The sequence below is a fragment of the Asparagus officinalis genome, chromosome 4 (assembly GCF_001876935.1).
Source record: "Asparagus officinalis chromosome 4, Aspof.V1, whole genome shotgun sequence".
Classification (NCBI taxonomy): domain Eukaryota; kingdom Viridiplantae; phylum Streptophyta; class Magnoliopsida; order Asparagales; family Asparagaceae; genus Asparagus; species Asparagus officinalis.
Genome location: NC_033797.1, coordinates 136,012,287 through 136,037,152, shown reverse-complemented (window position 1 = coordinate 136,037,152; position 24,866 = coordinate 136,012,287). Strand labels below are relative to the sequence as shown.

At 34.2% G+C, this 24,866-nt stretch overlaps 2 protein-coding genes across 4 annotated transcripts; both read right to left on the bottom strand.

Moving 5' to 3' along the window:
* On the bottom strand, window positions 11,953-16,800 carry LOC109839360 (expansin-B15-like). The gene is given in 6 exon segments (XM_020407789.1): window positions 11,953-12,371; window positions 12,970-13,163; window positions 14,311-14,397; window positions 14,399-14,430; window positions 16,499-16,611; window positions 16,790-16,800. Coding segments are annotated over 6 exon segments (777 nt in total). The 3' UTR covers window positions 11,953-12,031.
* Window positions 18,184-23,523, bottom strand: LOC109839474. Of its 3 annotated transcripts, none has more exons than XR_002246644.1 (3): window positions 23,046-23,523; window positions 19,423-20,750; window positions 18,184-18,413 (listed from the first exon to the last, which is right to left on the bottom strand). XR_002246644.1 is itself a non-coding variant. In XM_020407912.1 (3 exons), exons 1-3 carry the CDS (start codon window positions 23,486-23,488, stop codon window positions 19,691-19,693), a joined length of 1,416 nt encoding a protein of 471 aa, XP_020263501.1. In that variant the 5' UTR covers window positions 23,489-23,523; the 3' UTR covers window positions 19,346-19,690. The 3 variants fall into 3 exon arrangements, 2 of the variants coding, with proteins under 2 accessions (XP_020263501.1, XP_020263500.1); XM_020407912.1 differs by lacking the exon at window positions 18,184-18,413 and having other exon boundaries at window positions 19,346-20,457; window positions 20,545-20,750; XM_020407911.1 differs by lacking the exon at window positions 18,184-18,413 and having other exon boundaries at window positions 19,346-20,750.

The window sequence follows — 24,866 nt, the reverse complement described above, 5'->3', positions numbered from 1 at the left end:
TGGTTGGTTATTTTTACCAATATCTCACATATAGCCATCGACTAGCTAAATCAATGAGTATTTGTTGTAAGAGATTTAATAATTAAATGAAATTAATTAAACTAATCGGATTGATGAAATTCTTTAATATAATGAAGGACTTAGGATTTGGATTTGTTATCACACACTTAGGTGTTCGGGAATGATTTGGATTCATTTTCAATTCTTGGTGTTGGTTAATCTAAAAAGGGTGATTAGGCCTAAATTAATCAAGCTTCTTTCTTATAGGGTCTAAATTAGATCGTGCTGTTAATTTTACAATCGTCTCTTAATTACAGTCTACTTTCGGGGAATCAGAGATTAAATTAAAACCCATTAAGCTTTATGCTTAATCCTAAATCAAATTCCGCCTGCGTACCAAGGACTAGTATATTGGATCCTCTTTCGTGGTTCGAGGCCTCCCGTGTGTAATTTCTTAGAGCCTCCGTTTTTGGTATTTATCATGCACCTTTCAGCCCTTTTTGAATTATTTACTATGATTAAATTGTTTCTTAATCGTGTGTTCTATGCGATCACAATTAAAACACCAAGAAATTAAGTTTAAAATCTAAACTGTTCCCAAGAACATATAGTTAATTAATTTGGTTCGTTCGTATCATTCACCAAGTGGCATTCTTTCATTTCCTTATTTAGACAATAGAAAGTGTACAATACATGATTGTTTGAAAGAGATTATCATCCATTTAATTATTGCAATCAATCATAAGAGAAAGTATAAACTATTGAGAGAGGAAGCACATTAACCCTTATTTTTCATTGTCTTTTCTATATGATGATCTAAAATTCAATAACTTTGTGCCAATCCAATTTACAAGGAGTAGAGGTAGTATGTACTTCTAATCAACTACTTGAACTCCAAAGATAGTTGGGCTAGTTGATGGCTTAATTGGAACATAAAACAAAAGATGATCCAACCCTAAAGTCAAAACATCTATTTATTTTTGTACTCCAAAAGAATCTGGAAAATAACTTAATTCGCCGCTGCCACGGTTTTGTGTCTGCACCACACCAGGTTGTGGTAGGGCTGTTTTGCTGTATTTTTGTGTTGTTTCTTCAGTTTTGGTATTTTTTGGCTATAACTTTTAGCCGTGCCGAGCTGCGGATATGAGTTGATTCAAGTTTGCATTGTCGAAATTTCCTGTTGAAGAGATCTACAAATGTATCATCTTTTGGTTTTTTCTTGATTCGAACTGTATCATGCGTCGGAATTCAGTTTCCTTCATATTTGTGCATCTATTTTCTTCATGACCATGTACTTGTTCGAATCTTAGTTGTGCTTACTTCAAACTCTTAGCTTTAAACTGTCCAACGATCAGCAAATCTTTCGAATCTTGAGCCTAAATATTCCTATTGCATTAAAGAAACTAAACCAGCATTGCAGTATCTTCTTGATTTCTAAAACACAAATAGGCTTTTTCCACTTAAGCATCTCGATAAATCGTTTTGCTTAAACACACTAACAAGAAAAGCTATTTTATACGTAAGTTATATCAATTCCCCCTCAAGTCTATGGTAGACTTTTTTTGTTCTTTTCTTTCTGTTTCTCAAAGCATTTTATAAGACAATAAAGAAAATTTTACGGAGGTTGTGTTCGAAGAACAAATTTGTGAGTAGATCACCCCTCATCAATCCGTTAACCAATATCAAACATATCACAAAACAGATACTTTTCTTCGGGAATTAACAAATCTAATTTTCCAGAAACTAACTCATTACAAAATCATCATTTTCAAATGTTTTAGGTTTAACCGATCACAAGACGTCATCAAGGTCAAGCGATAGCCAGTCCTATCATTCTTCAAGTCAAAGTAGCGAAAAGAAATTCATGTAACTAGCTTTCAAGCCCATTAAGAACTAAAATTAGAGGCCTTCCAGGTAGGTTAAGTTAATATGGTAAACACTACTTGTTAGGATAATGGGTTATAAAAAATTATTTTGATTTTTAGACTCTCCAATCTCTATGGTTTAAAGATTTAGGATATGGTAATCCGCTCTAAAATTCTTCCAAATGGATGTATCAATCCAATAGCTTGCATTTATCTCAATTTTCTTCCACCACTTATTGATTTATTTAACTGAATGCAATTGTCCCAACAAAATCAATGAGAAGTTTCTTTTATTTTTGTAATCGTGTAATGGGTAGGGTAAAGGCTTGTTATGTAGGATTTAGTTATATTTTTGGATTTTGTAGTGAAAGCCTTATCTCTAGTGCCGGGCAGAAGATTACTTTGTTTACAATAATTTTTGATCTCAAAGCTAAGCATCAAATGAAATCATAATCTTATAACTCCATCAATCTATTAAAGTGACTTCTTCCCATAGTACTCCTTTTATGCTTGCATGCATTGGCAATAATGAATTCTTTACGACACCCGTTCAATTATCGCACTTTACACTGTTATTATTAAGGAGGAACCCATAATTCATCGTTTTTTCTTTTTCAATTTCATTTCTTTTTTTTCTTTTTTTTTGTTTGATAAAAGAAATGCACTAGCTTCACCTTTGATCTTTCATCTTATACCCCCAATCTTCTACATTTCATTGCTCTACATAAGACGCCGTTTTCTATATCAAAATATACTTGTGCCTCCACTAGCTTAGACAATGGGCTAGGCGATACAATCGCGCATTTTGTAGGTTAACATTATTGGCGCGTTTAATCAACAAAAAAATTATGCAAGCTCATAGGCTTCCCAAATATGTTTGGCGTGTGTACTCGGAATTAAACCAAAATTATAATATATATCTTTATGATTTGGTTGATGAATTTCATATTTTTGTTTAAATTTGGTTACTTTATCCTTTTGATATTTCTTTTTGTATTTTTAATGTTAATTGTGGTGTGCTTGCTTGGAACCAATAGTGCTATGCAGTTACTCAACTAATTTTGGCAAATGTCGGAGACTATATAAACAAAAATGTGCCTCAATCATCACTTTTATGCATAACAAAAGTTATTTAATATGGTTGGCTTCTTCATGCAATTGTAGATTCAATTGCAACGCTCTAGTATCCGTAACACCATTTCGTGTGAGGAGAATATGTCACACCCTAGTCCTTGTGGGATCGACCTTGATAGCTACAACGAGTCTGTGCGCTTGCAGATTTTGCCTACCAGAGTGGTCAAGGCAAAGGCAAGCTTCGTTGATTTGGGGGCAAGGAGATAGGGATTAGAGAGGTTAGGGCATGGGAAGGGTTAGAGGGAGAAAGAGTCACAACTTGTGAAGAGAGAGAGAGCGTCACGGGCCGGCGTAGACATAGGGGGAATATATATAGGACTCCTAGTACCTCATTCTCGTGCTTCATAATTACATGGGACTAGCAGTCCTATGTAATTTACAACTTTATTTTGCAAATTCGACCTCTTTTTGGCCAGCAATGACGAGCTGGCAAAAGAAGGTCAAATTTGCTAATTCTAGTATGAGAAGTTCGATTTTTCTTATGTTATTTCAAAAAAGGCTTATTCTAAAAAATTATCCTATTAGTTTCTATAACTATTTTTTTCTGTGTAATACTAATTGATAGGGTCTCAATGATAAGTGTTAGGTCTTATGTTTATGAGCCTACTATATAATCTAGTTTTGATGATTAACAAACAATTCCTAATAATGGTTGTCGAGTGCTTATATTTGATTGTTAGGTATTCTACACAAGGATCCTCCTTTGGAGGTTGGTTGGATTGAGCCTACATGATCATATACATTGGAGGATGGAAAAAATACCGGAATGACACCTTGCATTTCAAGTCAAGATCCGATCAAGCTTCATCCGCAACCGAGATCGAGCTTTATTGAAGATCAATATCTTAGGTATATTTAGTTTAGTAGTTTATACTTTGTGTGTTAGTGCTTAAAGCTCAAATATTACACACATACACGTTTTGGGTTTATAACTTTTAAGTTTAAATAAATATGAATCTATTAGTTATATTTATATACATACATACATGTTTCATATTTATCATTTTTGTTTTTGGAAATAATGTGTTTAGCCACATAAATATGAAACAAATAAATATAATTATATACATACATATTTGTTTCATGTTTATATGTTCTTGATATGATTTCATTGAGATCAAGATTTAAAATCATGTTTATTGTTTTGAAAGATTGCAAAATATGTGTATTTTTTATAAAACTTTGTGTTATTGATTTATGGACTAAATAATTTTACTTTACATCTTTTATTTAGTCTCTAAATCCATACATGAGTTTTCAAAACTTTGTTTAAGTCAAAGTATCAAAAACAAGTGTATTGACATTTTGTATTTTGACCTAGTTTGCAAAATGATGAGTTCTCAAAATTAGGAAGTGCAATTTGAAAAATTATTTTTATAATATGTTTATTTTCATGTTTATAAATATTTCCCAAAGTTTTATATTTTTTAGAATTTATTTGATATTTTTAAAGAGGGTTTAAAGTTAATTTTTACTGTTCATATCAGGTCATGTGCATGTTTAAGTCGACTCATAAGTTGACTTATAATATGTTGTGCAGTTAGATATTTTCGTCTACTGAGTCGACTTATAACTCATACAATAAGTCGACTTATGATATGTTGTGCAGTTAGATATTTTCGTCTGCTGAGTCGACTTATACCTGTCAACTTATAATATGACCGTTGTACATACAAGTCGACACATGAAGGCATAAGTCGACTTATACCTGTCATAAGTCGACTTATAATATGATCGTTGCATAGTAATGGTTGTTTTCTAAAATTTGTCATTTTTAATGTTTTTAGTGATTTTTGTTGGTTTCTTAGGCTGAGTTCTTCTACCCTATATATACCCCTTTGTCATAACTATTTCTATTCTCTCAAGAAAGTTTTAAAAAAAAGAAGTTTTAAGGGTGTTTAAGAGTTTGTGTCAAGTTTGTTTTTGTGTGAAAAAGTTTCCACAAAGAGGAGCCTTACATTTTCGATTTGAGGAATTCATTCTCATCCTCTCTTCTACATCTCTTTGTGATTTTGGAGAAGTTTTCTAACTCAATTATCTAGTTTGTTTATTATTAAATTTTCATATTTACATTTTCTAGATTAATTTGAGTTATATTTCATTATACTCATTGTTTACGCACACAACTCACTTGAGCTTTTAGTATTTTCACATATTATATTTTTGAGTTGTGGGAGTTGTAACATTGAGAGTGAGCTTAATTGAGTTCTCATCTTGTTTAGAGAACAAACACTTTTATTTGTGCTTAATTTATGATATCACATTATAATACACAAGTACACCGAGAGGAGTGTGTGGTAAGAGACGGGGTCAATTCCAAGAGGAGTGGTGTCAGTAGTAAAGCTTATGGAGAGGTGATAAATCCGAGCACTTAAGGAAGGTAAAATGGGCTAGGCCAACACTTAGAGGATGTAAGAGTTGTAAGAGTTTTTAGTGTGCTAGAAAACCGATTGTGTGGCTTGTAAACGTTTTCGGTTAGTATTGAAAAACCGGTTGTGATAGTGGAGATTCTCCTTGTGAGTAAGGAGCGAAGACATAGGTCGAGAGTGACCAAACTCCATGATCATATATTGTGTTTGAGTTTACCTTGGCGTATTATTTGTGCTCATTGCTTATTTCTTTCTATATCGCCATTATCTCATGTTTATACCGTCCTTATTTTCATTACATATCCTTGCATATAATTTGTTATATATCATAATTTGCTAGGATATTGTTAATAAGTTTTAATTTAGCTTTAATATCGGATTAGATTAGCATATACTCTATTCACCCTCTCCCCTCTAAGGTAATTTTATTTGGTATTAGAGCTTGGTGCTCTTTGATTTGTGGCTTAACCATCTTGAGTTAAAGATCCTAGCTTTGTATTTTTGCTAATCTAGTTTTAAGATTTATTTATATATATATCATGGATATGCATGGTGTACCTAGTTTAGCCTATGATATTAATATTGCTCCTTCATTCAATGCTTTCCCATATGCTCAATGGTGTTTTAGATTTAAAATATTTATTAGATCTAAAATATTGAATTGTGGGAAGTCATTGATCAAACTTATGTTGTGCCCACCTTGGAGAAATCCAAGTGGAGCAAAAATAATAATAATAATGTACAATGAACAAGATTGTGTTAGAATTTATGCTTAATGCTTTTGATTCATCAATTTCTAATAAACTTGCTCATTTTGATAGTCTTACAAATTATAAAAATTTATAGAAGCACATCAAGGGAACTTGGAGGAGATTCGACGCGTTTTGACGGAATCGGCTTCAAACAAGGATGTAGCATCATCATCATGCACACGGCCACTAGGCGAGAGCCCTAGTGTAGTATGCGATTCAGAATCCGAAAGTGAATTATCCATTGATGAACTCGCATGTGCATATGATAGATTAATGCATGTCTAAACTAAGTTGCATAATAATTTTATAGATTTGTAAAGCAAGCATATTGAATTGAAATCCGATCATGAGACACTAGTATCAAAATTTGATATCATTGCTAATGAAAATATAAATTTCAAAGAGAGCAATGAAAAATTAAAATTGGAAAATACTAGTTTGTTTCATGAGAAAAATAATGCCATGTTAGAAGTAGAAAATATTAAAAATAAAGTTAGTTCTTTTGCTAACACTTATATATGTTCTACTTCTAATGACAATGCATTTGTGGAAGTAAATGAGTTAAATCATGTTAAATACCTCATATCATCTTTAGATTCAACCCTTAAAACATGCATTATAAATAATAACAAGCTTATGGACTTGTGTGTAAAGTTCCGTGTAAATTCTTCTAAGAAACCAACACATTATGCACATAAGTATAACAAAATTTATAAATGCCCTATTTGCGGTCGTAAAAGCCATCTTGCTAAAATTTATTATAATGCACAAAACCCCTCAAAATCCAATAATATTGACACTTGTGCATTTCATCAAGCTTCATCAAATCATACACATGCACATAAAATTCATCATAAGCATGCTCATGTGTATAAGTGTGATTATTGTGATCGTTTTGGTCATTTGACTAAATTTTGTTTCGATTTGAAAAGAGTTTCTCGTTTGCAAAATGATTTCAAAGAACCATCTATTTTTGCAAATGATCCACGTGCTAACCACTAGGTCAACGCAAATCTTTTCAACTCTTTCATTGCACATATTACAATCGTAAAGGTCATTTGCACATGTATTATTTTGACCGTGTCCGCATACAAAATGCGCCCAAATGGAATCATAACCCTAGAGATTTGGACTTTATTGATAGGGGTTTTGTCCCTAAACTTGAAGGCACAAAAAATGTTTGGGTGCCAAAATAAAATTAATTATGTTTATTTTGTATTTTTGGATTTTTAGGTTCATATTTTTATAACAATGTAAGTTGATAAGATTTTTAAAACTACTCATATTTTCTCTTTAAAAGAAAGTATTTTCAAATATATATACATTTACATTGTTGAAAATTTTAAATTGAATTATTTTTGGATTTTTAAACAAAACCATAGTTCATGATTCTTATATGGTTTGTAATTTTGGTTTGAACTATGTAGTTTCTGGTATAATTTGGTTTATACTTATGAGATCATTGTAAAACACTTTTATGATGATATTTATGTGTTTGAACTTATGAATCATCATTTGTGCTTTATAATGTACCTTTATGTGATTAGTGTTTTATGTTTGCTCACATAATTATCATGCTTACATTTTTTTGTGATGCAAATATGGATTAAAACAAGCTCTAATAGCTTGGTATGATTGTTTATCTAGTTTTTCTTGTCAAAACGATATTATTGATATTGGTTTGTTTTATCATTAGCATACTTTTTTCAACCTTTGTGGATAAAACATATAAATATTTTGACATTACTAGTTGCTTAATCACTTGTTCTTCAAAAATAATGATTTATAGATTAAGCACGTTTTAATGGTTTAGATTCATGATTTCATTTGATTGTTTTGATTTTCATTTGGACTTTCATGATTATCATGATTTTCATGGTTCTCATGATTTGCTTTCATTTGAAAATATCTTTCATGATTCTCATGTTTTTCCATTCATTTGATTTCATAAATCTATACATATTGTTTTTATTGAGACACTATTTTCATAATAATATATCTATATGATTTATGTTTGATGATTTATAATTTTTTTTGGCTTTATTGATTAAACATTTTATCTTTTGAATATTTTTGTTTTTGATATATATCTTATTGATATATTTGTGTTTAAGACTCTTGTAACACTTATCTTAATGATATATACATATATAAGTGTTCACTTGGTCTTTTTGAATGTGAGTTTTGTTTGGCATGTTTCATATCTATGCTTGCTCACAAATGCTTGCCTTTGTATTTCATTTCATACATTCTATGTGGCATTTTGATAGGGGGAGATTTTTTCTTATATTTGTTTTTATACTCACCTATACTAATTTATAGGGGGAGCTTACGCTCTCTTATCTTTTATTGTTTTTCCCATTTTGATATTTACAAAGGGGAATAAACATGTGTATTGTGAGTATATCTTGTGTAGATTGTTTGTCATCATCAAAAATAGGAAGATTGTTAGGTCTCATGCTTATGAGCCTACTATCTAATCTAGTTTTGATGATTAACAAACAATTCCTAACAATGATTATCGAGTGTTTATATTTGATTGTTAGGTATTCTACACAAAGATCCTTCGTCGTAGGTTGGTTAGATTAAGCCTACACGATCATATACATTGGAGGATGGAAGGAATACTGGAATGAAGCCTTGCATTTGAAGTCAAGATCTGATCAAGCTTCATCCGCAACCAAGATCGAGCTTTATTAAAGATCAATATCTTGGGTATATTTAGTTTAGTAGTTTATACTTTGTGTGTTAGTGCTTAAAGCGCAAATATTACACACATACACGTTTTGGTTTTATAACTTTCAAGTTTAAATAAATATGAAACTATTAGTTATATTTATATACATACATATACATTTCATATTTATCATTTTGTTTTTGAAAATAATGTGTTTAGCCACATAAATATGAAACAAATGAATATAATTATATACACACATATTTGTTTCATGTTTATATGTGCTTGATATGATTTCATTGAGATCAAGATTTGAAATCATGTTTATTGTTTTGAAAGATTCAAAATATGTGTATTTTTGATAAAATTTTGTATTGTTGATTTATGGACTAAATAATCTTAGTTTACATCTTTTATTTAGTCTCTAAATCCATACAAGAGTTTTCAAAACTTTTTTCGGTCAAAATATAAAAAACAAGTGTATTGACATTTTGTATTTTGACCTAGTTTGCAAAATGATGAGTTTTCACAATTGGAAAGTGTAATTTAAAAAATTCTTTTTATAATATGTTTATTTTCATGTTTATAAATATTTTTCAAGGTTTTATATTTTTTGGAATTTATTTGATATTTTTAAAGAGGGTTTAAAGTTATTTTTTACTGTTCATATCAGGTCATGTGCACGTTTAAGTCGACTCATAAGTCAACTCATAAGTTGACTTATAAGTCGACTTATGATATGTTATACAGTTAGATATTTTTGTCTGCTGAGTCGACTTATAACTCATACAAGTCCACTCATGAAGACATAAGTCGACTTATAATATGACCGTTGCACAGTAACGGTTGTTTTCCAAAATTTATTTTTAATGTTTTTAGTGGTTTTTGTTGGTTTCTTGGGCTGAGTTCTTCTACCCTATATATACCCCTTTGTCATAACTATTTCTGTTCTCTCAAGAAAGTTTTAAAAAAAAGAAGTTTTAGGGTGTTTAAGAGTTTGTTTTAAGTTTGTTTTTGCGTGAAGAAATTTTCACAAAGAGGAGCCTTACATTTTCGGTTTGAGGAATTCATCCTCATCCTCTCTTCTACATATCTTTGTGAGTTTGGAGAAGTTTTCTAAACTCAATTATCTAGATTTTTTATTCTTAAAATTTTATATTTACATTTGCTAGATTAATTTGAGTTAGATTTCATTATACTCATTGTTTACACACACAACTCACTTGAGCTTTTAGTATTTTCACATATTGTATTTTTGAGTTGTGGGAGTTGTAACATTGAGAGTGAGCTTAATTGAGTTCTTATCTTTTTTAGAGAACACACACTTTTATTTGTGCTTAATTTGTGAAATCACATTGTAATACACAAGTACACCGAGAGGAGTGTGTGGTGAGAGATGGAGTCAATTCCAAGAGGAGTGACGTCGATAGTAAAGCCTAGGGAGAGGTGGTAAATCCAAAAACTTAAGGAAGGTGACATGGGCTAGGCCAACACTTAGAGGGTGTATTGTGTAGTTACAAGTGTGAGAGTTGTAAGAATTTTTGGTGAGCTAGAAAACCGATGGTGTGGCTTGTAAATATTTTTAGTTAGCGTTTAAAAACCGGTTGTGATAGTGGAGATTCTCCTCGTGAGTGAGGAGCGGAGACATAGGTCGAGAGTGATCGAACTCCGTGATCATATTGTGTGTTTGAGTTTACCTTGGCGTATTATTTATGCTCATTGTTTATTGCTTTCTATATCGCCATTATTTCATGTTTATATCGCCCTTAATTACATATCATTTCATATAATTTGTTGTATATCATAATTTTCTAGGATATTGTTAATAAGTTTTAATTTGGCTTTAACATCGGATTAGATTAGCATATACTCTATTCACCCCCCCCCCCCCCCCCCCCCCCCAATAAGTGCTACTTACCTTTCTTTTTATCTCCTCAAACAAATCAAAATGATTAAATTCTTCTATTTGGAATCATCTTAGGTCTAGTTCAAACTCTGATTCGGACAGGAGGAGTACGCCATGCTAATGTGCCTTGGATGATCCACATCTCCGATCAGGCGTTGATGAGCACATTGAACTATCTATGTGGCTGAGAGCCCTCACAGTTTTTGATATAACGAGTATTTTATTGAAGGATTAAGTTATTACTAAATAATAGTAAAGTAGAAATTCTAATGGATAAGATCAACTCAGAAGCGCATTTTTTATTCTAGCAGACGGAATTTCATAGGTCCAATATTGAAATCATTTCAGATGTTTTCCCTTACTTGGTACATATCAACAAACAATTCGAAATACCTCGACTTTTTCATAACAGGTCCGATTTGTCTATGTTGGGATTTCCAAACATCATAGAAAGTTCGGATTACATAGAAAGTTGGTTTTTTCTGGGTTTTAGCTATGCTCTCCAAGTATTTACTGTGCTTACTGAAAAGGGGAGATGAAGATAATTTCTTGTTTCCTATTATAGGAGCACCGTAGAGTTTAACTGTTCCAAAAAATCAAATCAATGTAAACATCGTAATGGAAACATATTTCGGACAGTATCTGAAGCTCTTGGGAGCTTTTGTTTCTCAGTTGTTACGCACAGAATTTTCATTTGAGAACTTGTGAACTCATTTTGTTGCTTATTATTGCTAATAAGAAGGGATTCATCATCTTGATGAATTTTCGGGCTTTGTCTGCAAAATAAACTAACAACAGTCACTTTATTAAGTTCCATCTATAGAATTTGATGGACTTGGAATGATTTGTTATCTTCATGACCGGTTAAAAATTGGAGTTGAAAACATAAGCATGACTAAAAGACAGAAAAAATAAAGAATTGTCGTTACTTTATTTTGCGTCTAAACTAACAAATTTGAACTAAGAGCACTCAAAATAATTCAAGGTAATGAATTTGTTTAGGAATTTAATTCAAAATATCAAAGTTTTAGGGGACTCGTTTTGGGGAACTAAATTTTTTAAAGAACACAACAACCAATACATTATTAAACAAATACAACTCACCACAATAAGCTTAACTTACATTAGGACCAAACAACAACAATCTCGACCTTTTTTTTAGGAATCATATTAAAACCTCCCAACCATCCAGATTACCAACGGTTTCTCACGATCTAGACATTATCGAACATTTAGTTTAGCTCGCAAACTAAGCTCCCTACTACTGTTACTGCCTAAATTAAGTAACAACGTCCAAATCTGAAACCACGCTAAATGCCTTCGACAACCTAGTGGAAATTAACAAGAGACCTGTAAGTGGCCCCCGGCCGCCACCTGGCCGGAACTACATTCTTGGCGACCACCTTCTTCTTCGAGTGCTGCGACGTCAGCCTTATCGAGAACGGAGCCCTCAGCTTCGGCCCTGAATCAAGCTTCCACAGTGCACCCCAGGATTGTATCATTGGTCGCCACGTGGCCTTGTTGACTGACCTTGACTCGCCGAGCTCGACGTTGCTGAGGCTTCCCTCTCCGTCAGGGCGACTCGACGAGGACCCGAAGTAGTTGCGGTTCGAAGCCTGACATGCGACGTGGAAGGCGATGGTTTTGTGAGGGAATTTGCAGGGGACGCTGACGGGAGAGATCAAGTAAGATGTAATTCGTTATTTGTCGTTATTTTGTTACTACAATTACAATTTCATACTAATTTTGTACCACAACATATTATTAGCTTAATGAATTAGATCTTACTTGAATTAGATACTACCCTTTGGTGAACAGATCAGATCAAACATGTTATTAGCTTATCACGTTTGTATCCGTTTAACGTATCCAGAAATATTCACTTTCTACTATATAATCAATTAAATATAAAAGAAAAGACATCATATCAGCTGTCATCTCAATTTTCTATTATTCAAATAAGAAAAATGACTTAAGTACCAAAAATATGGGACCAATGGAGAGAACATGTGAGGTGTCCCCTCCCTATTCCATAATGAGCTGGTCATGTCAGCTCATTATGCAATAGGAGGGGAGCATCTCACATGTCCCCTTCAATGATCCTATATTTTGGGTCCCTGTAACAGCGTTCTTCAAATAATATCTACAATTAGAACCTTACTAAGAATTACCAAATAAGCCCTTAAATGAAATAGTTAGAAAGAAGAATGAGTTTAGATAGAACTATAGAAGTTGTTAGTCGGAGGTGTTACGTATATATTCTTACCGTGTGTATTGGATAGGTAGAACTCCGACACCCCGCAGACGATCAGCACGGCGGGGCAAGGCCATCGCCCCGATCGCGGTGCCGTTGAGATCGAAATGTACGGACTCCACTAGACACGGACCCCTGGGGCATTCGTCGGTGATCACAACGGTCACCGGCTTTTTGGAACAGGCATGATCTCTTGTGCACCTCACCTGATGAGTTTCAAGAGAGCTCAATTTTAGTAGGAACAACGATGCATTCAATTCAAACGGCTAGAATGAGTACGCAGAGTTTTTTTCGATATTAATCCCTCAGACTTTTCGTACTTTGAAATTTGTAGTTCAAATTAACCATTAAAATTGCTCACCTCCCCTTCTTAAGCTACTTCAAGGCTAAAAGTAGGAATTGGAGAGAGATTAATTTTTAACGGCTTACAAAAAATGAGAGACGTAATAGCAATTAGGGGTGGAAATGAACCAAATAATTAATAAATAGTTCGATAATTGTTCATGTAACTATTCGGCCATATTCGATTCGGTAGTTCATTTACCACTAAACAAATATTTTTTAGTATTCGAGTTTACTAACGAATAGAATTTAACCAGATGTATATTCGATTCGTTTGTCTATCAAATATTTGTTTAAAATTTGATCACTTATTATTTTATTATTGCACATATGATGTCATATTTTTAACCTATTTATCATTTATACTAAAGTTTTATGTACTGATCTAAAGACTTAAATAATCTTAAATTTGTTTTCTAATGAAATTTTTTATTTAAATATGCATACATTATATATTATAAAGGAATAATTTTTATTTATGAATTTAAATACCATTTGAAAATCAAATTCTTTAGCGGAATAAATATACTTTGATATTCGAAAAGTATTCGTGAATATTCATGAATATTTATCAAATACCAAGTATTCGAGTTCGAATTCAAAAAAACTCCATATATGAATATTAGAGTCTGCATTCGAATTCGATAATTTTAAACAAATACAAATACGAACACCTTGGTATTCGATTCGATTCGATCATTTACCACTCCTGATAGCAATTTCAGGGATTTGATGGCCTAAGTTTAACTTTGAAATATTTAAAGGAGTAATAACATCAAAAAAGACCACTAGTATTATATGTATTGTAATAATATTGCATAGAAAAATAATACAGACACACCCTCAGACACACCATCAACCACACCTCCTCTCTATCTACAGTACAGGGGGGCCCACATCATATTTTTTTAAAAAAACTGATGTGAGACCCCTGCACTGTAGATAGAGAGGGGGTGTGGTTGGTAATGTGCCTGAGGGTATGCCTGTAACGCTTCCCTATTGCATATATACCTGATAGCAGGCACCGCAGCCTTTGCCGGCTTTGAAAACGGAGGGGCTTCCAGCAGCAATGCTAGAGGAGAATGGATGCTTCCGGCTTCCCTACTGCATTCCCATATCCACATGCTCCACCTGTCAATTCACACGAGAGAAAAAAAAAGATAATTACCATTTAACTCCTCTATTATTTGTTATTTATTTTTCTTTTAGAGAAAAATAAATTGACCATTGAGGCATCAACATAGTTCATTTAAAACCATGGTCTCACTTGACTCGACCTTCTAACAACAACCGTTTATTCTTTGATCGGTACAAAATAGCGGAAAACAATTAAATTTCTTTCTTTCTTTCTTTCTTTCTTGATACATCAATTATGAAGATGACAAAGATCGGTAGATAGTTCTCTATGTTTGTCCGTGGGCATGGAAGTTAATGATAATGCAATGTCATTAATATGGAGGATAAATTACTAAATTGATATATTTAGTTACCCGTGGTTATCAATAAAATAAATTTTCTTGCTCCGACAACTACAAGGTATAAAAAAGGGTTATATTTTGACAATAAGATATTTATCGTTGTTGTCGATGAGTTTGAACAATTTAAATTAGGGCCTTTTGCACATATACCCCTCAAACCTCCAGTAATTATAAATTTAACCTCTAATTCTTGATATCCCCCCCCCCCCCCCCCCCCCTCACATTTATCTGAACCATGCAGTACCAGACACGAGATAGATCTTCCAAAGAACAAGGATTTTTTTCAAATAAACTAATTCATTTGGGACCCTGTGGAGAGATGACGTGAGTTAAGTCGGAAAGAAGGCTCAAACTCGTCTACTACAATATCCCGCAACCTACTCCAGAAACAACCACCGAAACCTGCACTCAAATCATAACCAAGCGATCACCACCTCTCAATCTATTTGTGACACCCCCACTTTAGTCCCACATGGATTAGTGTGAATAAATGTTAGCGGCTTAAATAGAGAAGCCCAATGCCCAAGAAACTAGTGCTAGCATTTTGGCGTTGGACTTTAGTCAACATCGAGTTGTTCTCGGTGGGTCCCACGGCTTACACGCGCCAACGGGCCCGTGGGCCTGGAGCGTGACAAAATGGTATCAAAGAAGTTGACAGTCGGAAGTGTGGAGCTAAGTATTATACGGGGCTAAGTGCTACACCATGTGGATGTGGTGTGAGCCACCTCTAGAGCCCGTAGGAGCCACCTCTAGAGTCAACATCATCTAGCAGTAGTACTGGGATTGGCTAATTGTCATGTCGTGATGACGAGGACATTGTCTTCGTAAGGTAGGGTAATTTTGACACCCTCACTTTAGTCCCACATGAATTAGTGTGAAAAAATGTTAGTGACTTAAATAGAAAAGCCCAAGGCCCAAGAAACTAGTGCTAGCATTTTGGCAGTGTACTTTAGCTAACATCGAGTTGTTCTCGATCGGTGGGTCGGCTTGCACGCGCCAACGGGCCCGTGGGCCTGGGGTGTGACACTACGCCATTCCCCGGTCATTCTTCTCTACCCATCCACTACAACTACATAGATGAATTAGCATCTTGGGATTCGGCGATCTCATGTTTCGGTATAATAGGTTTGCGCGGTGACTGATGAGGCTTCGAGGTTGTTCAAAGTACAGATGAATGATGCGAGTTTGGGGCTCGATGAGTTCGCCCTTGTTGGGTTGCTCTTCTCTTGTGCTCTCGTGTGGGTGCTTTGCGTTTGGCCGAGTGGATTTATCGATTTGCAAAGAAGATGGCGAAATGTTTGTGGGCAATGCAACAACAGTTATGTATTGTAAACATGGATTCTTGGATAAGATGGTAGATATATTTGGAGGGAGAGAAAGACCGAGGAGAGAGAGGGTTCTTTTTTCAATCAAATATCAAGATTTGGAGGTTGTATTTGTAAATATGAGAAATTTGAGGGGGTACATTATGCAAAAACTCCTAATTTAGATCGCCCAAAAACTCACCGCCAACAAGGGGTACCTTGCTGTCAAGACTTTATCAATTTCCGCACCTTTTTGTGGCGCCAGAGTAAGAATATATACCTTCTTGTTTATAATGAGTAACTAAATATACCAATCTGGTAATTTAATTAGCCTTAACATACACATTATATGCTCTTATGTATGAAGTTAGTATGTACGTATGGACGCATTCATTCATATTTCATCTAATTAATTACCATCACTTCCGGCTCCATTGGCAGCTCCATACCACGTGGCTCCGGCCGGCGACCATCTTCTCCGGGTTGCCGGCGAGTAAAGACTAGCATTGGTCTCGAAGGAGAAGGAGAGACTGAAGAGACAACAAAAGAAACTGAAGATGCGGAAAAGACACCAAGAGTTTGTAGCCGTGTGAGCGTTTTAGGCTCGAAGTTAAGAGGCGCTCTGGGGTGCAACTATTTATACAGAGATGATGGCGTTGATTCAAGTGCATCTTACTCCAAATTTTAACGCAACTAATTAAACTGTACAAATTCACCATGCGTGTCGGTTGTAATTAGGCTCAAAGACAAAGAGCTCCAGTTATTTTAACAAAGATTTTGTTAAGCCAAAATTGATTTGAAGGGGAGAGTTTTGCCAAACTAATCTAAAATTTTTGGAGATTTTAACTGCCCTTTTTTTGGTCTAGAACACTCTACCCAAATGAATTAATGCACTGATACAATTTGCATTTGTATTGCCCTCTTAAGCACTATTCAAAATAGTGAACTACCTCTTTAGTTGGCCTCCTACTCAATTTCTGCTCGCTTTCGTGATGATGAGTAGGCAAAAGTACTACTGTTTAATTATTTCCTCAATTAAGTTGGCTCTCTTTGGCGCCAACTTATTGGACTAGGATATACTCTTACAATTGCAATTTTTTTATAAATTTCATAATGCAAAATTAAGCATATACTAAATTTTGTCGGCAAGATGGAGCCCATTTAAAGCACTTTGATGTCAAAGTTCCATATTAATCCCCGGATTCTAGCGTTGATAGTGGTTTTCGATAGTTGCATTTGATCGTTTTGCTACCACGATTTTGTTTCTTGGTTGAATCTCAATTGAAATTTTGTATTAATTAATATAACATCTAAATCAGTATTATAAAACATAATATTAGCAATGCCACTCCAATTCCAGAGAAAGGAGATGAGTCACCCACCCAATCAATTTATTGTTTTTAATTTGAAGAAGTTAGGTTTCAGTTATAAATAGTAGTAAATGGGGCCCTTTCAATTTATAAAGTTGTATTTCATGCTTGGGCAATATTAGAGTGCAAATAACGCAGTGAAAATAGGTCATTTTAAGCTTTTGGTCTTAATATTCCACTCAATTGTTAAAATAAATAAATAAATAAATAAATAATCAAGGATTAGTGTGGTTAGTTAGCAATGCAGTATCCATAAAACCAGGTTACATTCGGAGTATCGGAGAAGAGCAAAAAGTTAATTATAGAGATACTCCGAATGTTCACTTAGAACATCTCCAACAGCTTCCCTATTTCCCACTTTTGAAGAATTTAGTTAGGTTTTTGGTCCAACAGATTCTCCATCTCATTCCCCAAAATAGGGATGGAGGACAAAAAAATAGGGAAGCTTCCCCAAATCTGCAGCATTCTCCAAATTTTTGAAGAAAAAAAGGGATTCTTCAAAATGTGAAGCTGTTGGAGTTTGTGTAAAAATAATTTGGAGAATATGACTTTTGCTTCTCCATTTTGGAGAAAATTTTAAAAAAACTGTTAGAGATGCTCTTATACCTCCTAAATTGTTTTATTACCGCTTATAATCTATATTCAAAATTTCATATTTTTTTTGCCCTTACATTGATATATAATGTAGATTGATATTATTATGCAAGGATCAAATATTTGGAATTTAAAAGGCATGAGCATAAATACAATTGTCTATAAAATACAAATGATTACATCTCCACAGTATAAAGGGTTGCATCTGTAATATGAGGACCAAATCACAAAGAAAAGATAAGACAAGAGCTTCGCAGGTATTGAACTGAGAGTATATCACTATTCCAGAGAATCCAAATTCTAGCATTATTTGCTTGATGAACATTTGAAATTCCTTCCCAATCTCTTGCTACCTTTCTAGCAATTAACTGTAATTTGTTACCAGACACCTTAGTTTCCAATAAAGCAATGAGAGAAAGCTTATACTGGTTAATAAAATGCTTCACTATCATGTGTTTTGAGGATTTGTTAAATCCTCTAACATTCCAGAATGCTAGTTGCATTATGAAGAAAAACCACCCCTGTCCAAACAGAAGGGGTCTAGACTGTGTATTTGATGATCCAAAGAACTTCCAAAAGTTGGTACATAATATAGTCTCCAAGCAATCCAAGTAGAGATTAGGAGACCATAACTTTAGATACATGCAATTAGATTAGAAAATCACGTCTTTCAAGAATCTTAATTAGATTAGAAAACCCCTTTTCTTAGTTAAAATACAAGACACATTTTGATAATCATTTTGAGCTTGAATTCAAATACTTGGAAATCTTATAGATCTTGTCAAAATCCTACAATAGGTGTTAAATTGTCAATTTATATACCACATACTACAGAGACAAGCACTGAAGCGCAATACAACACCCGACAAAGAGTTGATTTCAGAAACATACCAGGGTTTCGAAGAAAACTACTATGACTTTTAATTAGAGAAAAAACTATCATTAACTTTCAAAACTACAAACAGTACCACGAGTTATCGGAAATTAATGTTAAGGAAGTTAACTGCACGAATTAAAGATTTAAAGGACAATTGACAATAGGACGTAAGAAGAGGGTAATAAAGATGATATATAATTATATAAAGTACCTAACATCAAAAGTGACCAGCACATATTGTTCAAAACATGAAACGGTTAACACATGACAAGTTACCCTAATTCATCACATATACTAGTTTAATGAAAAAAATCATGAACATTTTTATCTGCTAAGAATACTTTATGTACTTTATAGTGTTCTTTTGTGCAAAACCACCAAGTTGGTGGTTATTTTGTGAAGTTTACCCCCACGAAAAATAAATGACAATGAACAATAAAACAAATATAACATGAGGAATAAGGTTACACACACAAAATGTGCTCAAAGCAGGTACTAACCTAGAAAAAGATTGTGGTTCTTCTCCATAATTCAGACTTTGGAAAAATTAGTCAGCACCAATATTAGGTGTAGCTACCTCGAGTGAGAAATCTCAGATATCAGCTCCTTTTTCCACTGGTATTTTGCATCTTTAAGAAAAGCCAGAAAACTTTCTTCAGAGATACCAATTACTCATCAGACTGTAAAAAGCCTCCCAATGTCCTCTATGTAAACATCAATACCCTCCAATGTCAAAAATCTCCAACTATAGAGGAGGATATTTTATCTCTACAATTCGCAAGCATTGTTTTTTCTCATTATCTCTATGCTCTCTGCTATAGTCGATCCAGCAGTCCCAACAAATCCCATTGTAGCACAGCTACAAACAGTCTCCTCAACATACAGCAAAACATCCGGTAGCATTACACGATCACAATCTCTTTTCTTTTTAATTCCATCAAGATTTCTCGGAAGAAAACTGGACTTCAAGCTATTTTCAGCTGCCATGAGTTTCTTTGCAGCTTGAACTATCAAGTCATCTCTTTCCCGCAGTGTAAACAACTTGTAGGACTTTGTGTCTTCCTTGAGTTCTTCAAGATAAGTTCCAGTCCAGTTCATTGTTGGTAAATCTGTCATTATGAAAATGTGAATTGGACCCGAGGCTTTCAATGATAGTATCTTCTGTTTAAGTGCTGAAAATGTGGATTTCCAATGGTTTTTGAACTGCCCGTCTAGCAATCTAAGCTGTGCACATAAAAACGGTTCTTTTATATTCTGTACAGCAAATTCCTTTCCAGCAGCAATTACCTCGGGAGAAAATGGTAGGAACTCAGTTTTCTTAATCAACGACTGTATAAAAGGGTCTCTTGGTGCTTCATGGATATCAATGTAAAGCTCCGAGCCTTTATAAGGTGAAGAGAAAACACTCCCCAAAGCCAGAACTGTTGCTGTTTCAGCATTAGAGCCAGGCCCCAGAGCCTTAAATATATCTCTACGCTTTCTAACATAAGAGATCTTTTTTTTCTTCTGCAATTCTCTGTCAGGCTGAAATTTATCTAACATCCCATCATTTTCTTGTTGGTACGTCCAAACTATTGTTCTACAATCTTCTTCTAAAGCATAAATACAATGATTAACGTTACCTTGTGATCCAGAGAGCAATGATCTGCATGGACTGGAGTTAGTTGACAAGGATCCATCACCAGATATAGCACAACATAAACTACCAAAGCAAGCATTGCCCATATTTAAACCGCACCATAGAGAAGCAAATACCCTAAAATCAATTATCCTGACCTTGGAAGATGTTATTGAAGACAAATCAATAATGTCGGCCATTGACACATACCTGAAAAGCAAAGCAAAATATAGAGTCAAGTGCCTAAGATATCAAGAACCGTATCCACAGTTAGTGATAATTTGTTATATTTAATTTCACATGATTATTAAGTTCTTCCATCACAATTTCTGATATAGCTGTCAGGATCTGGCCATCAGTTTGAGTAGGAAACTACCTTGCAAGAAAAGCTTTAAAACAGCCTGCATATTATTTGTCAAGAGTTAAATTGCATATTATGTTTAATTTGTTTCGTTCAACATGGCTCAGTAGTTAGCTATATCAGTAGTATAAGTTATCTGTCTAGCTGTCCCATATAGCAGCCAGCCAGCAGACTAACATTCCGGTTAACCATACCTATTCTGCTTTACAAATTATTGGCAAATATACATATACAAAGGTTTCTGATTCTTGTTAATAACGGGTCTGCGTATGGCAAGGATTTAATCATTTAAATTATTTTTCTTGCTAATTTTTCCTTCTATACAGATATTTTATGGAGCATTTCTTTCAGAGCTCAAAAAGAAAACCGCAGGAATTACCTGACTCATGAAGTACACAGATTGGCTAAAATGGTCTACCATCCTCTATTTTGTGACATCATTAGCATCAGTAGACTTCAGAAAGTTAGCACAACTCATTATCAAAAGATCATTAGATTCAGTGATACAAAGGGCTTTGGACCCTCTCAATTAAGCCGAATGCTAGGTTTATAATAAGCTCAGAAAGATGAGTATTAACTACTATCCATGACACTTTCCTCTTGTAGCTTATAAGAATTGGTTTAATCTAAATTGTCACATATTCTCAGGATGGTTGTTACTATCAAAGCTATTCTCTAACTTTATCTGTTAATATCAAGGCCATTCTCTAACTTGATCAAAAGACTTCAAATAATGTGTTACCTTACCATTTCAGCCATCTACAACTTCAGTACATGAGCGTCATTTTAATTTTGCATCCTTTTGATCAACAACTGGTCAAGTTTAGCATGCTATGGTGCAGGTCAGACGCACAGTAATATCCTGATTATCCTGTGATGTAACTCAATTGTCTATGCAATTCCTCACCAAAGGATATATTCTTAGAACCCCGAATCCTACAAAAAATAAAAAATAATAAAAGTTCCACATTAGGAGGTTTTCCCTAAAATCTAGTGTTATACTAGCCTATGCTCTTCATTTATTTGACCTATTATCCCGTTTCCTTTAAACTCTGTATACATGTAATGGTTTGGTTATGTCATGCACTAAATTATCTTTTGGGCTCCAGCCTTTACAGACACACATCAAACATATGCACACGAACAAAGACCAACAGTGATCTAGATTTTTAAGTTCCTTGACATCTTTTATGATACTTAACTACACGTCTCTCTCTCATCACTCACTGAATTCCATATCTTTCAACAATTCAACACACTATCTAATAACCAAAAGCACTAATAGATCGGATTGAAATTTATACATATATCACTTGCCAAAGTGGTTATAATCCTTCACAAACGTTGTTAATATACGATATCATATACATCAGCAAGATCATCTTCAAGGATCATAAAATCATTGTAATATTCAATAATGGATAAAGATTGAAACCCAAGCATATACCAGAGCGGGATTCATTCTGAATCAATAAACCTGGCATATATATATTAGTCGAATTTAATTAAGTAATAGCTAAGTTAACATAGATCAGGAAGTCCTTGAGGGCTGCCAGGTTTCCAAAACCTATGTTGAGTTCAAAAAGGAACCACAGGAAACTATTGAAGTGTTCCAAATCCCAACTCTCAATGATAACTTCAAACATAAGTAATGCACGTGATGCTTTCTTGTCACAGAAATGTGTGAGGGATCAAACTATTGAAGCAATCCCACTTAAAACATTTCTGTTTGATCCTTCCAGGGTGAGAGTGTTTCGTTGATTCTTCTGAGTGTCAAAACATTCCTATTGTTTCTTCCTTTTTCTTTATGAAAATTTGACACAAAAACCAAACGTGGGGCTTTTCTTCACAGTACATATAAATTACAACTGCTAGCTCATATGGTTCAGTTAGCTTATATAATAACTACAAGGAACTAAATTCCCTTCTCCCATTTCGCCAAGTCTAATACATTGCCTCTAAATTTATACCTATCTATCCAACTGCTAATTCTTCACAGTTCTCTATACAAAAAAAGTTGGCACCCCAAAATTCCCAACTTTTATGACTCCATTATTTGCCAAAACAAATATACTGACCCTAGATCTAAAAACAACAGTATCATAAATAAATAAATAAAAATCTAATTTTTAACAAAAACTCACCTTCGCTCTTCGGCGAGCTGCATGATATGATCCCAAACCGCCGCCCGAAGCTCAGCCGGGCCCTTAACCCTAAACTTAGGGCAACTCCCGAGCGCCACCGCGTGATGATCGAGCACCGGCGGGACAACCAGCGTCCGGTTGAGGATCGCAGAGATCAAGATGGCGTTCCTGAGCTCCGACAGCTGATTACTGAACCCACTGTGGGGAGCGTACCACAGAAATCTCTCTCCAGCTAGGGCTAGGGTTTCGCAGGGGTTCTTCGATTTGGGAGCTAGGGTTTTGGGAGAGAAGGGGATGAGTGATGTTAGGGTTTTGGAGGAGACGAGGAGGAGGAGGAGGAGGAGGAGGAGAGAGAGGAGGAAGAGGAGGGAGATTGAGAAGAGGAGCGGTTTGTTTCGTTGGCTTCGCTTTCGCCACCGGCTTCTGTTTACCGATGAATCCATGGCGGTTTTCGATCTCGTCTTCTTTCTTTCATCGCTCGCAGCTGTAATTGGATTTTACACAACTCTATACTAGTCCTTTACATCTTTTTTATTTCCAATCAGTCCCTCTCATCGTGGAAATTGCCACTACGTCCCTGAAATGTTACAAGTTATTACAAATTAGACCCTCTAGCTTGATGCCATTTGATTTGGGGGAATACACCTTAAACTAACCTTTTTTTATCCTGAAATGCCAGTTATACCCACCTCTTTCTTATCCTCGCCCCTTGATCCTCTTTTTTTACTTCTCACTATTGGTGCAAAAAAAATAGTGTATCCGTGGAAATATTCGTACACATTAGGATACGGATATGGTAATTAAATGTGTGTATTTGGCAAAATATAGTTACAGATGTAGATATATAGCGAAATATCTCGGTTTGTATTCGAAATATCTGAATTTATGTTGACCATGTCATTGCAAATTTTTTTGTCCTTAGATTAAGGGATTTGAGATTAATTTTAATAATCTCGAGTAGTACTTTTAGGTTTTCAGATATAATGTACATATTATTAGGCTTCTCATATCAGGACACATCCATATTAGGATTCATAAATAGTACACGGACACAAATATAATAAGCATCATATTCAAGCCATATCTGATGCATTTGCACTCCTACATCACTTTTCATAAGCTCCAATAGCTTCACTTTCTTTTTCTAGCTCTCTCATTCCACTGATCCCAGCAAATCCGAATTCTCAAATTTTCTTGCCTCACGTCCTCTAAAAGAAGAAGCCTTCCCCCAATCTAGAGAGGGTAAATAAGTAAATAATTATTTTTAATTAATCACTAGATCAGACAGAGTAAATCCATTTTATGAAAATGTAAAAAAGAAATAATTTGAAAAAACCTATAATTTTTAGGGACCTATTAGGACCTCATAACAATTTCAATGATTTGAGATCGCACCCCACCCCCACCCCCCCAAACAACAACACACATACACATAAATATTGTACAAACTGCAAACTCATGATAAAATTATTCAGGGTTTTCCTCCAGGAAATCACCTTAAAATAAGGTCATTCGATAGAAATCACCTTTTATTTTTAATTTATATGTAAACCATATTTAAAATAGGTTATTGTTCTAATCAACCACCTTCTAGCCAAATTTTCACTAAAAATAAAAAATAACATTAAAAATATATATGTTTAAAATACGCGACTTGTATCCTAACTAAACCCAAACCTTAACAAAGTGAGTCACGTGTCTCAAATGTGAGTTTTTAAAGGTATTTTCTTTTTCTTTTTTTTAGTGAAAACTTTGATTGGGATATGGATGATTGAAATAAAAACTTATATTAAAGTTGATTTATGTATAATTTAATAAATA